At 39.2% G+C, this 13,234-nt stretch overlaps 1 protein-coding gene across 1 annotated transcript in view; it reads left to right on the top strand.

Moving 5' to 3' along the window:
• Nucleotides 1–810: 810 nt before the first annotated feature.
• Nucleotides 811–13,234, top strand: part of LOC121873353 — a 146,227-nt gene continuing 133,803 nt past the window's right edge. Inside the window, exons 1-2 of the mRNA XM_042376903.1 lie at nt 811–918; nt 1,651–1,667. Coding sequence (XP_042232837.1) covers nt 811–918; nt 1,651–1,667 — 125 coding nt within the window. The remainder of the gene's footprint in view (nt 919–1,650; nt 1,668–13,234) is intronic.

Genomic DNA, 13,234 nt, shown 5'->3' with positions numbered 1-13,234 from the left:
GGCTAATGTAGTTTACTAGTTTAGTGTTAATGTGAATGAAGGGAGTGAAGCTTCGACCTGGAGTTAGGAGTTAGTATCTCGACATTTCGAGATTAGCTTTGAATGAAGCTTCGACTAGGGTAGCAGAATGAATTAAAAAAGAAAGGATTCGTAACCTAGATAAAGTAGTCAACAAATTTACCAGAACTGGTAGTTGTCCAGCAAAAAATTGTGGATGGTGAGATAAAAACAAAAACAAAAAATTCTTATTCGCAACTGCGTGAGGCAATAGGTTTGTCCGCACAGTTTGTTATTCAAATTTGCGTGAGAGGTATTCAAGCACATTGTGTGTTTGGTTCCATACATGGGAAATGATATAGCTACTTAGTGCAAAAAAGGGAATAAAATTTTAATATTTCGGCTATCGTGCCATTAGAGAGAAAGTGTTGTGCCATTTCACACACAGTGTGATTGGACTTGTCTCTAAAAAAAAATTATCTTCACGCAGTCGAGAACGCACTGTTCGAGTGTGTGGTCATATATTTATTTGACCACACACACTTAACATTTAGTTTTGTTCACATCTATTTGACGGATATACTGCTAGAGGTACTTATATCCCAACCTTAGTCTAGAAGTTACAACATCTTGTAATCTATTGATCTTGTTACTTGCTCCATATACATGTTTCACTTGATACATCTCATCATGGTAAACAATGGATTGACTAATGCCTGTTTGCACTTTTTGCTTGCGTCAAATTCATCAATAAGTTCTTTCCTAATTACAGTTTTAAGGGTTGTTTTTGACAGACCCAGAATATATTCAACAATGTCTGTTAGACGCGAGTTTGGTGAGGGTATCAATTCTGTCATGTTCTGTGAGGCCTATGGGAAAGGGGATCCACAGCAATTAGATCTTGACATCCTGGTCAACAAGGTACGTATACAGTGTTTGTGTCTGGCTTCAGAGACAAGTTGAGGGTGTCAAGGGCAAGTAGTGAGGATAGAGAAGCATTGATGATGATACTGTCAGTGAGAGTGGTTTCAATAAATTTAATGGCTGTGAGTATGGCAACTAATTCAGTTTGTAGAGTGGATGCCCAGTTGTTAATTCTAACTCCTTTCTCAATTGTATTACTGTTAGGTTGAGTTACAACGATAGCACTTCCAGCCCTCCCACAGGCAGTATTAAGAGATCCATCAGTGTAGATGGTCTGTGTGATATTATCATCAGTCTGTAGAGTGTGTATGTGTTCAAGAGCTCTCACTTTGGCAGTGTGTTGGAGATAAATACTTTGTATAATTAATCTTTTAGGCGGATATATCGGTATTATGATAGCGACGGGAACTGTCCGCCAGGTTGGTAGGAAGTGCTGTTGTGTCTCAACTTTGTACAAATGGTCTAGTCCAAACATTTTCATATGTTGATGTTGGTGGTAGTGTTATTGTTGAAAACACACAAATGGTCTATCTGTGCAGTTTACCCTCACCTGCACCATTTTCTATGCACAATTACAACCCCTGAGGCCAGTGAACGTGGCAGCTCACATACAAGGATAAACTAAAGATATTCAGCGTCAGTCTCTGTCTAGGGCCTTGACTTGTGGTGACGTGAGTGATGAAGTCAGAGTTTAGGTGATCTAAGCTAAGAATATTACACCTTAAACAGATACTACTCAACGTTGAGTAAGAGTTTATGTAAAAGATAATAATAAATAACTGAAAAATAGCGAGCTTCTGCTTGTTCGAGAAGAACTTATAAATATGCCAGTCAAGTGTATAACCCCGTAAGTAGCCCTTTTTTTTTTATTTAATTAGAGATAAAGTATATCATATTTTTTATTAGTCTGTACTGAAATTCGACGGTATCCATCTATATAAAACAAAGAAGTATGTCTGTTTGTCTGTGTGTCCGCACGAGAATCTCGGAAACTACTTTACAGATCAGTGGTGATGATGGATGGTGTTATATGTAGTGATGATGGATGGTGTTATATGTAGTGATGATGGATGGTGTTATATGTGGTGATGATGGATGTTGTTATATGTAGTGATGATGGATGATGTTATATGTAGTGATGATGGGTGGTGTTATATGTAGTGATGATTAGACAATAAAATAATAAAAGTTTAATAATAAAAATATATACTTTGCTGTACCGTTGTAGTGAAAAAACATGGTGGAATTTACATACACCGTTAATGAACTATTGATGGAAGAAGAAGTTTTGGGGACTGAACAGTGAGACAATGTGGAGCCTCCCGGAGGGTGGTGTCCTACCGTGGCCTAGCGGATGAGCCGTCTGGAGGGCGGCGTTTCTGCTAGTATGTAAATAAATAGGATGTATAATATAGCTTGATATAAATGGGTAACTATATGTCTATTTCTGCTTCTGTTTATCTGAATATCGATATTGATGTCATGTCATTTGAAGGTTAATAATTCTGTGGGTTATATATATATATATATATATATATATATATATATATATATATATATATATATATATATATATATATATATATATATATATATATATATATATATATATATATATATATATATATATATGGTTGTTGTCGTCAGGTGAAGCGGAGGAAGAACCGCCCCGGCGCAAGCCGAAAAGCACAGGGGGCTGGCTGCACGGACACCACTCACTGAAGAACTGAGAAATGCAGAGAGACCTGGCAGTTGTAGCAGTAGTAAATATGACAAATTTTGTGATGAGAGGTACCGGTATGGCCAGCATAAGGACAAAACCAGACAATGTGATGTAGTCGTGGCCAGAATTAGGCTAGGATACAGACACATCTGGCAAGTTAGTAACTCTGTACCCATACCGGAACACTCAGCATGTAAACTTTGTGATAAACCTTTAAAGCATACACTTGAACATTATATTAGTGAATGTGACACTGTCAAAGACTTCAGGCCACCTGGCTTATTGTATCATGAATTTTGTAATTACTACACTGAATCGGGGGTGCTTGGGGACATTCTTGCTGTTTATCCCAAATTTGCTAGCCCACACTGATTAGTCTTCAATTAGAATATGACGTCCAATGTATATGAACCACTGTCTTGCATGGCAGTGAACAGTGACATCACCCACATGACTGACCTACATAAACACTGCTAATGAATATGATGTATTTCTTTGTGTAAGAACCTCTGTCCTGCTTGGCAGTGAACAGTGACATCACCCACATGAATCTGATCTATATATATATATATATATATATATATATATATATATATATATATATATATATATATATAGACATTTCATTGCCCAAACGGACTTACATACAATCAAGCACTTAAGAATTCGAACCCAGCGAGCCCATGACTGTGACCAGGGGCTACCTCTTGACCACCAGTATACTGAAAGCAGTATATATATATATATATATATATATATATATATATATATATATATATATATATATATATATATATATATATATATATATATATATATATATATATATATACAACCAAAGAAAGAAAACACAGTTCCCAAGCGCTTTCGTGTAATTCACATCTTCAGGGTGAGTACAGACTAATCTCACCCTGAAATGTAATCACGCACCTACAGTGATTTACTTGCATATATATATATATATATATATATATATATATATATATATATATATATATATATATATATATATATATATATATATACATACTGTTAATGAATATGATGTATTTCTTTGTGTATGAACCTCTGTCCTGCGTGACAGTGGGAAGTAATAACACCCTCAGTGTCAAGACCTAACTGAATTACTCAGAATAGGCAAACTGTACTCCAAGCTTTGTCAATAAATTTGTTAAACTTAAAAAAAACTCACTCAAAGAAAAACAACGAAGGGAAAACGGAATGTAGGTTAGTTGTAGAGTTGTTTGAAGAAAGGTGAAGGTAAAGTCTTTGAGGTATGTCAAAGAGGAACAGAGCGAGTTGGAGGATGAGTTTTGAATCTTTGAGCTTGAAATGTCAAAGTGTTCATAGCAAGGAAGGATGATCGTATCGTAGGATAATTTTTTTTACTGAAAGCAGGAGACAGATTTGAGCTTTCTTGTGAAATGATGAACGGAGATTAGGAAGAGTTTTTTGTTGTTTTTGTTTTTTGTTCTTTGTTTTTTTGTTTCATGAGTGTACAGTATGTTAGGTTTTGTTTGGGGGGGTTGTTGTGTATAGACGTTGGTTGGCTTTAATTGGGGGCTGGGCTTTTGGGGTCGGTAAGTTGACTTGTGGAGTGATAGTTTTGTTAAGGGATAATGAGTTAGGTCGTTTTTATTGAGAGGGGTTGTCACTGAGGTTGGGTATGTTTGGGTTGCTTCTGGAGAATTGTAAGTATTTCTGTGCGGCTTTGTCAGGGGGTTCTGTTTAGGAGTTGGTTGGTATTTTATTTTATTTATTTTTATTTTTATTTCATTTTATTTTTTATTTATATTTATATATATATATATATATATATATATATATATATATATATATATATATATATATATATATATATATATATATATATATATATATATGGATGGTTGAGTTGAGTTAGTGTTTTTTGTAGGGGGGGTTAATTGTTAGTTAGGTCAGGTATGATGAGTTTCTTGGGAGGATTGTAGGTATGGATTTGTGGTTGGAGGAGTAGATTTTTTTGGGGGGGGTGTATGTTAAGTTTTTGTTTTGGGAGGATTGTAGGTTTGGTTAGTGGTTGGTTGAGTTGGGTTATTTATTTTATTTTATTTTATTTCATTTATTTATTTATTTATTTATTTATTTATTTAATTGATTATTTATTTATATTCTATATTTTTTTATTTTTTCCCCGTGGGCTTATACAGGCCTTCTGCATTTGCGGGGTGGGCTTTAGTAGGTATTGTGCGCTCTTCACGGGACCTAATTGGCGTCACTTCTTCTACAAGGATAGCCCCATTCCTTGAGTGAGGGCTTGTGTACAGGTACTATGCACCCCCTCCCCGACCTCATTGGCTAAGGGAGGCGTCCAAGTTAACTGTATGTTAGTTTGGGATGGGTACGTTAGGTTTTTTATTTGGGAGGAGTGGTAGGGTGTGTCAGTGGATGGTTGAGTTGGGTTATTTTTATCTTGGGTGGAATTGTTAGTAAAGGTTGGGTATGTTAGGTAAAGGTTGGGTATGTTAGGTAAAGGTTGGGTATGTTAGGTAAAGGTTGGGTATGTTAGGTAAAGGTTGGGTATGTTAGGTAAAGGTTGGGTATGTTAGGTAAAGGTTGGGTATGTTAGGTAAAGGTTGGGTATGTTAGGTAAAGGTTGGGTATGTTAGGTAAAGGTTGGGTATGTTAGGTAAAGGTTGGGTATGTTAGGTAAAGGTTGGGTATGTTAGGTAAAGGTTGGGTATGTTAGGTAAAGGTTGGGTATGTTAGGTTTTTGATATGGGGAGGGGGTTGTTGGTTAGGTTTTTATTTGGGGGAATGAGAAAATCAGGAAATATGGCTAGGATATCTTCTAATATAGTGAGGTGGTCTCACCTGTGATAATATAAGAGTCCTACCTATCTACCGTTTTCTTCGACTGCGGCCCTATGATGTCACATAATTAGCTCCGCCTCCCGCTCATGGGTTGTCTTGGTTTAATTAGTCTTTGGCAGAGACAAGCGATGATACTCATTGGGTAAAGACGAGCTATGACTCTCACACGAGAACAGCGTAGTAGATAATAGCATCCAACCACGGGCAAATGTTTTAGCATCTTCTAGCAACTAATTAATACAACAACGCATTTTATTTAGTAGGCTACGTTTATCTCAAGACTCACAATCATCAATTCAATTTTAATTGTTTATTCCTTGATAGAGGAAGCGGGATCCTAGTGCTGTCACTAGGTACCCGTGTATCACAATCATCATGATGTAATCTACTATAGATACTTAGGCATCCAAGGAATGACCAAATCTGAAGCTAAGGAAACAGTTTTACTTGTTATATGATAGTTTGTCCAGGCTATCAAACATGACTGTTATTTCGAGTGACAATATGCACAGACAATAGAGTTAGGAAAATGTTTTTAGCCAATTCATTTATTATGTGAAAATTCATAATCCCTCTGTGAAACACTTATACCAAGATATCCACAATGCACAGACTACTCCGATTTTTAAAACTAAATAGTAATCTTAATTAATTTATTCCGGTATTTGACAGTGTAGCCGTGGTATTTTATTGCAGCTACAGAGTAGAGTCTCGTATTTTCACTTACTAAATGTTACCACAGGACTAGCAGCCCTACCACCAATGTGCATGTGTAAATCACTATTCCAAATTCCCAACAATAGGATTACCTTATACTTTAACTCAACGACAAGTAGCAGTAGGACATAAGTAACTTTTGCTTTCGAATCAGGAATGAGGAATAATCGTTAAAATCCTAAAGAATTTCAGACATAAGTTAATCCAAAAGCAAATAGCATGGGATGATTAGTTGCCTCCTTTTGAAATGCGGTAAGATGCTGCACCGCTCAACGGAAAGTGTTAGTTATTGCTCCCATATTATCGTACCTGATATAATCTATGAGATGGTGTACGCACTGTGTACTACAATATGACTCCAATACAATTAATCTAGAGCATAAGAAATGCTTTCCGGAATTACAATTAATCACGAACATAAGAAATGTTTTGCGGACTACAATATATCCCTGGCGTGACAAATGCCTTGCGGAAATAAAAAAATCTTACGATGAAAAAACAAACACCGAGCAACACATTGCTAAGTGTTTATAGGGTGCGCAACACAAAGGAGAGACGATGCCTCCAGCATCAATTCTCGAGTGCCCAACGCCAGAATGCCCGTTTGAAACAGTAGCAATAGATTTATTGCAAATGCCTAAGAGCCACCACGGTTCCTCCTACATACTTGTATGTGTTGGTCATTTCTCCATATTTATGGTTCTGGTCTCATTGCTGGATAAGTCCGCGGAGACGGCAGCATTTGCTTCAGTGACGCGTCCGTTCACTACAGCGAAGGTTCTTTTGTCTGATAATGGATCGGAGTTTATGAATCATGTTCTAGCAACATTATTCCAACAGTATGGCACTCGACAAAGCTCCACCACAGCTCGAATGGCCTGGTTGAGAGGACTAATCGAAAAATCCTTGAGATTCTCCGCCCTCTAGTGATTCCGATGTACATAGCATGGGAAGATTGGCTACCCTAGATATCAGCATCCACCAATGGATCGATATACTGTATAGTTGAACAGGCAAATTGCTCTTTTATATCGTATTTGGGGTCGATAAAAGAATACCCTACGATGTACCGGGATTGGAACATGTATACTCGTATAATATGAACGATTATGCGAAGTAGCAAATCAATGTCTTTACAAAAATTCATGGAAAAATGCATAAGCATTTAGTAGCATCACACAATGAAATGATATACAAACAGCACAGACAGGCTATGCCTATCAAGCTCGGAATAGCAGACGCTGTAATGATAAGAGAACCTCAAAACATCTCAAAATTTTCACCCAAATTTTCAGGACTTTTTCTGATAACTGCCAAAGAGCAAAGCAACAAATTTAAAATATTTAAGCTTAATACACAAATAACAGACGTAGTACACGTGGACAGAAAAAAAAGGTGAGCCCTTACTTGCTTCCCACTGATGTACACGATATTACGGGGTTACACCAACCCCATTTGTAAATATTACCTTCCTGACTCTCCTGAGTTTAGCTCCAGCCTCATGCTACCTCATTCCTTCTCTTTAATTAGCCATAACATTAGTAGTATTCCACTTCACCTTTATAGATCAGGGTATATCTTCTAATGCCCACAAATTTGATGTGCTTGAGTTCTGTGAGACCAAACTCACTAACGATATTGTACATTTGTATAACATCCCTAATTATAATAGACACTGCATCAATATGTCACGACATAGTGGTGGTGTTGCACTATATGTTGATTTAAAGGTTTAGGAGGAGCTCCTGGAGAGTGTTTTCACTGAATTACGTAACGACACACGAAATATCCTAGTAGAATCTATAAAAGACTCCACACTAATGTAAGGAACTTTCTTGATAAATTATCGGAGCTTATCTCTGTCATAAGTTCGGAGCGGAAACTTTGCTTCATTACAGGAGATTTCAACCTTGATCTATTGAAATCAGAAACGGACACCTAGGTAAGACCTTCTTGCTACCTGTCATTCTAAGCTCTTCTTCAACACAATAACCAAACCCACCGGAGTATTTGCCACCCCTGTCACTGTGATAGATCATATCTGGACTTACAACATTCCTAACAATTTTGCAAGTGGAATTATTTATAACAATATCTCAGATCACTTCCAGTTTTTGCCATGTGTAAAACAGCCACAAAATCTGGAGTCTAGTGGAGTGTAAAAAATACAGAGACTCCTGTTTGAAAACAATTTAATGATTGTTAAGTGGGATCTTCTCTATGTCTCCGACAACCCTAACGTGAGCTGCTGTAACTTCTCTTGCATCTTCAATGCTTGCTTTGATAAATGCTTCTCCATCAAGACTATGTTAGTAAAAACTGTATCTACTGTATCTCCAAACCGTATATTACAAGTTAAATCAAGGCAATGATAAAAGAAAAACACAAACTCCAAATAAAATTTGCAGTTAGAAATGCCAGACGTAGGTATTATACAAATAAGCTCCAGTCAGCATCAGGCAACAGTAAGAAAACCTGGAATATCATCAATTCTATTCAGAATAGGAACACTCAACCTTCGGCTCCCGACTCAAATTTTATGATAAATGATTCAGTTGTAACTGATCCCTCCCTCATTACCAACCATTTCAATGACTATTTTGTCACTGTTTGCAAAAATCTTGCAGAGAGCATCCCTAATCACCATCAGAAATTTAGAGCCTACCTGCAAAACAGACAGCAAAATGAGCTATTCTTATTCTCTGTTACAGCAGATAAATTATTGACCATTATAAAAATGTCCAAAGATGCAGCAGCAGGCGACGACAATATACCAGTGAGCATCATTAATAAAGTATCCTCTTAATTACTACCTGCTCTCTTACACAATTGTGACTCCTCCTACGCTATCGGTGTCTTTCCGGATAAGCTGAAAATTGCTAAAGTTCACCCAGCATATAGAAAAATCTGGGGATAAAGGTCTTTTCAAGAATTACCACCCCATATCAGTCCTCCCAGCCTTAAGTAAGATACTGGAGAAGCTAGTATGTAGTAGACTAAATTCCTTCTTCAGTGTCAATAACATTGTAGGGGTATCGAGATATTAATGTAGTCTAGCACTCAGGATGGAAGGAAACTCTAATGTGGTTTTCTTGTATAATATATAAGTTATATGATAGACAGTCTGATGCTGGAGATGCCGTGTGGTGAGGGGCTGCACGGTAGAGACGTTCGGTGAGTAGCTTGTTGAAGGAGGTAGATGTGCAGGAGCTTCGTTAGAGAAGATGTTGCCTGTAGCTGGCCTCCTGGTTGAATGAAATGTTAACAGCGTGGAGCTTGCTGGAGGAGATGTTGCTTGTCCAGGAAAATGGGCAGAATGAGAGTTGGTTGGTGAGGAAGCTCAGGGAAGGACAGCTGGTGGGTCGCCATGCTCGCCGGCGGGAGCGAGGACCGCCAGGCAGGCGAGGAGGAGCTAAGGCAGCCAGGCAGCGGCGGAGGAGGAGGTGTTGCTTGTTCAAGAAGAATGGTCAGAATGAATCTCAATGGCGAGACAGAGCTTATATACACCCAGCAGCAGCCGCCAATCCTCTATGAGTCATGTTGGGAAAACCCGAGAAGTAGCCGGTGACTAGTTCCGTTGCTAAGATACGGTAACATCTGGGGACAGCTCTCGCTTGGTTGCTAGGGGAGGCGGCACATTAGAATGCGATACGCAGTTTGTAGGGGAGACGTCCACTACAATACTCCCCCTCCCCTCCAGGCGGTGTAGGAGACTTGTTGTTTGTAGAGTTGCTTAGCACATGTGAGGAAGACCGGGCGGTGCATGCCTCATGTGAGACAACGGCGATGGCGTGATGAGCCGATCGCTGAAATACAACTGTCTAGATACACACGATCTGTGGGAGAAGGGAGAAAAAGGGTGTGTGGAGGCGATGAATGTTGTGCTTCCCTCACGACAGGTACAGGGTCGTCAGATGCGCCTGTTGGGGTGTGTGTGGGCCTGGATCAGGAGCAGGGGCTGGGTCAGCAGAAGCGGATTAGGGCTCGTGACAGCAGCTGGGTCCACGACAGCAGCAGGGTGCAGGACATTAGCAGGGAGTACCTGAGGGAGAAAAGAGGGGTGTGTGTGGGTCTGGATTCAGGAACAGAGGCCGCATCAGGGGTTGCTGCTGGGCCGGGGTCGGCGGCTGAGGCAGGACGGGTGTGCTGGGGTCGTCAGATTGTGGTGCGTGGGGCAGGAAGAGGAGCCGGTGTCTGCTTGAAGACTGGGAGCGTGATCAGTGTCTCCTCCATCCTGTGTGAGTGCTAATCTCCGGGAGTCACCATTGTAGGGGTCTCGAGATATTAAAGTTGTCTAGCACTCAGGATGGAAGGAAACTCTAATGTGGTTTTCTTATATAATATATATAAGTTATATGATAGACAGTCTGGTGCTGGAGATGCCGTGTGGTGGGGAGCAGCTCAGTAGAAGACGTTCGGTGAGTATCGTGTTGAAGGAGGTAGATGTGCAGGAGCTTCGTTAGAGAAGGTGTTGCCTGTTGCTGGCCTCCTGGTTGAATGAAATGTTAACAGCGTGGAGCTTGCTGGAGGAGATGTTGCTTGTTCAGGAAAATGGGCAGAATGAGAGTTGGTTGGTGAGGAAGCTCAGAGAAGGACATGCTCGCTGGCGGGAGCGAGGACCGCCAGGCAGGCGAGGAGGACGAGGGTCGCCAGGCAGCGGCAGAGGAGGAGGTGTTGCTTGTTCAGGAAAATGGGCAGAATGAGAGTTGGTTGGTGAGGAAGCTCAGAGAAGGACATGCTCGCTGGCGGGAGCGAGGACCGCCAGGCAGGCGGAGGAGAGGCGAGGGTCGCCAGGCAGCGGCAGAGGAGGAGGTGTTGCTTGTTCAGATAGAATGGTCAGAATGAATCTCAATGGCGAGACAGAGCTTATATACACCCAGCAGCAGCCGCCAGTCCTCTATGAGTCATGTTGGGAAAACCCGAGAAGTAGCCGGTGACTAGTTCCGTTGCTAAGATACGGTAACATCTGGGGACAGCTCTCGCTTGGTTGCTAGGGGAGGCGGCACATTGGAATGCGATACGCAGTTTGTAGGGGAGACGTCCACTACAACATCCTTGCAGACTCTCAGTTTGGATTTAGAGCTAGAAGGTCAATCTATAGTGCTCTGCTATCCTTAACTGACGGCATCTTAAACTCCTTTGATGACAGTCAGTTCAAAGCTGGAATATTTCTGGACCTCTCTAAAACCTTTGATACTGTCAACCATAACATCTTCCTGTCAAAGCTTGAACATTATGGCGCTAAGAGCTTATCCCACAATTGGTTAACCTCATATCTGTCTAACAGGAAACAGTATTTCTGCTATTATAATCATCAATCTGACTCCTCACCAACTTTGTATGGCGTCCCTCAAGGTTCTATTCTCGGTTCTGTACTGTTCTTCTTGTACATAAACGATATAGTCCACTCCAGCACACTCATAAAATACAAATTATTTGCAGACGATAGTAAACTCTATGCCAGCAACTCAGATCTTAATTCCTTGATGAGAACTATGAACACTGAATTGACTAAAGTCACGACCTGGATAATACATAATAAACTGACCTTAAACCTCGAAAAAAACACAACACAATCTTCTATAGAAGGAAAAACCAACACCCCAGATTTGGACCCCCCTGCACCTTGATAATACAGTCCTCAAACGTGAACAAAATACTAAATTCCTTGGGGATGTTGTTGATGAGAAATTTAGCTGGAAAAACGACATACAAGCCATTCACAGTAAAGTCAAGTAACAGTGTGGCATCCTGTATCACACTCGTCCGTCACTCACTCTTGCAGCAATGAAAGAAATATTATGATCTTGTTTAACAACACTTGATACAATGTTACACACTATGGGGGCCTCTGGCTCTTCAAAAACACAAATCCTGATTAATGCACAGAAGAGAGTTGTGCGGACAATGACTTCTTGAAAAAAAAAAAAAAATGATTACACTAACGAACAATTAGCTAAATTGAAAATGTTAAAATTAGAGGATATTAACACCTACTGCTGTGCCGTATTTGTTTACAAATCTGTCAATCACTTGATTGGCAATAATTATTTCCAGTTCCGGAATAATCAGAGATATAACTTAAGACACCCAGAGGTTCCAGGCCTCCAGAATATATCACGGTGTGAAGGTGTGGAACAACTTACCCCCACCACCCGAGCAAAGATTACGCTCCCGTCCTTTAAATCATCTCTTAAAAAATATCTATTGTCTAAGTATTAATAATTTTGTAATACCTACTTTATATTCCTGCTTATATTGTACTACCAAAACCATTATATCATAGATTGTCATGTAGATAGATAGAAATTACCATTGCAACAATTATATTTCCCGACTAAACATGAAACTGACAGTTCTGTCCTCCTGTTCCAACACATGTTGTACTGCTTCCCTCCCTTATCATATTGTAAAATATGTTTATACTTAAATTATAAATGTAAAAAAAAAAAAAAATAAATAACGAAGTGATAACCGTGGTAACAATTTGATATGTTCTTTCTACCACCATGTTACGTGTACTATTCCAGATGACAATACTTCCTTGAGGCAAATGTTCATTATTATTAGGTGCCTTCAAGAGAGCTCAGGCTCTCAAGTGGCTCAGCCATATTAATGTTGTTATTATTATCGACTCTGTATCTGCGTTTTATGGCTAAATAAACTGTTTCAATATCAATATCAATACATAAGTTGTAGATTTTACTTCTGCATAAAGTTGCATCCGAAATATTGTGCACATCAATATTAAAATGTCATCGGCATTTTAATATTTTTTTATTAATTTACTTGCACTTGTATATATGGTTTGTGCAAGCTAGCTGTACTTATTATCTCTTGTAATACTACTGTAACAGTTTATTGTTGAATTGTAACAGTTTATTTAGCCAGAAAAATACAGATACAGAGTGGATAATAATAACAATATTAACATGGCTGAACCAGTTGAGAACCTGAGCTCTCTTTGAGGCACCTGATATATACTATACATTTATCTCAAGGAAGTATTATGTTACATTT

This window comes from Homarus americanus, unplaced genomic scaffold, assembly GCF_018991925.1.
Source record: "Homarus americanus isolate GMGI-L3 unplaced genomic scaffold, GMGI_Hamer_2.0 scaffold32929, whole genome shotgun sequence".
In the NCBI taxonomy this organism is placed as follows: Eukaryota; Metazoa; Arthropoda; class Malacostraca; order Decapoda; family Nephropidae; genus Homarus; species Homarus americanus.
Note: the sequence above shows the minus strand (reverse complement) of the source record. Positions and strands in the feature narration are given on the sequence as shown.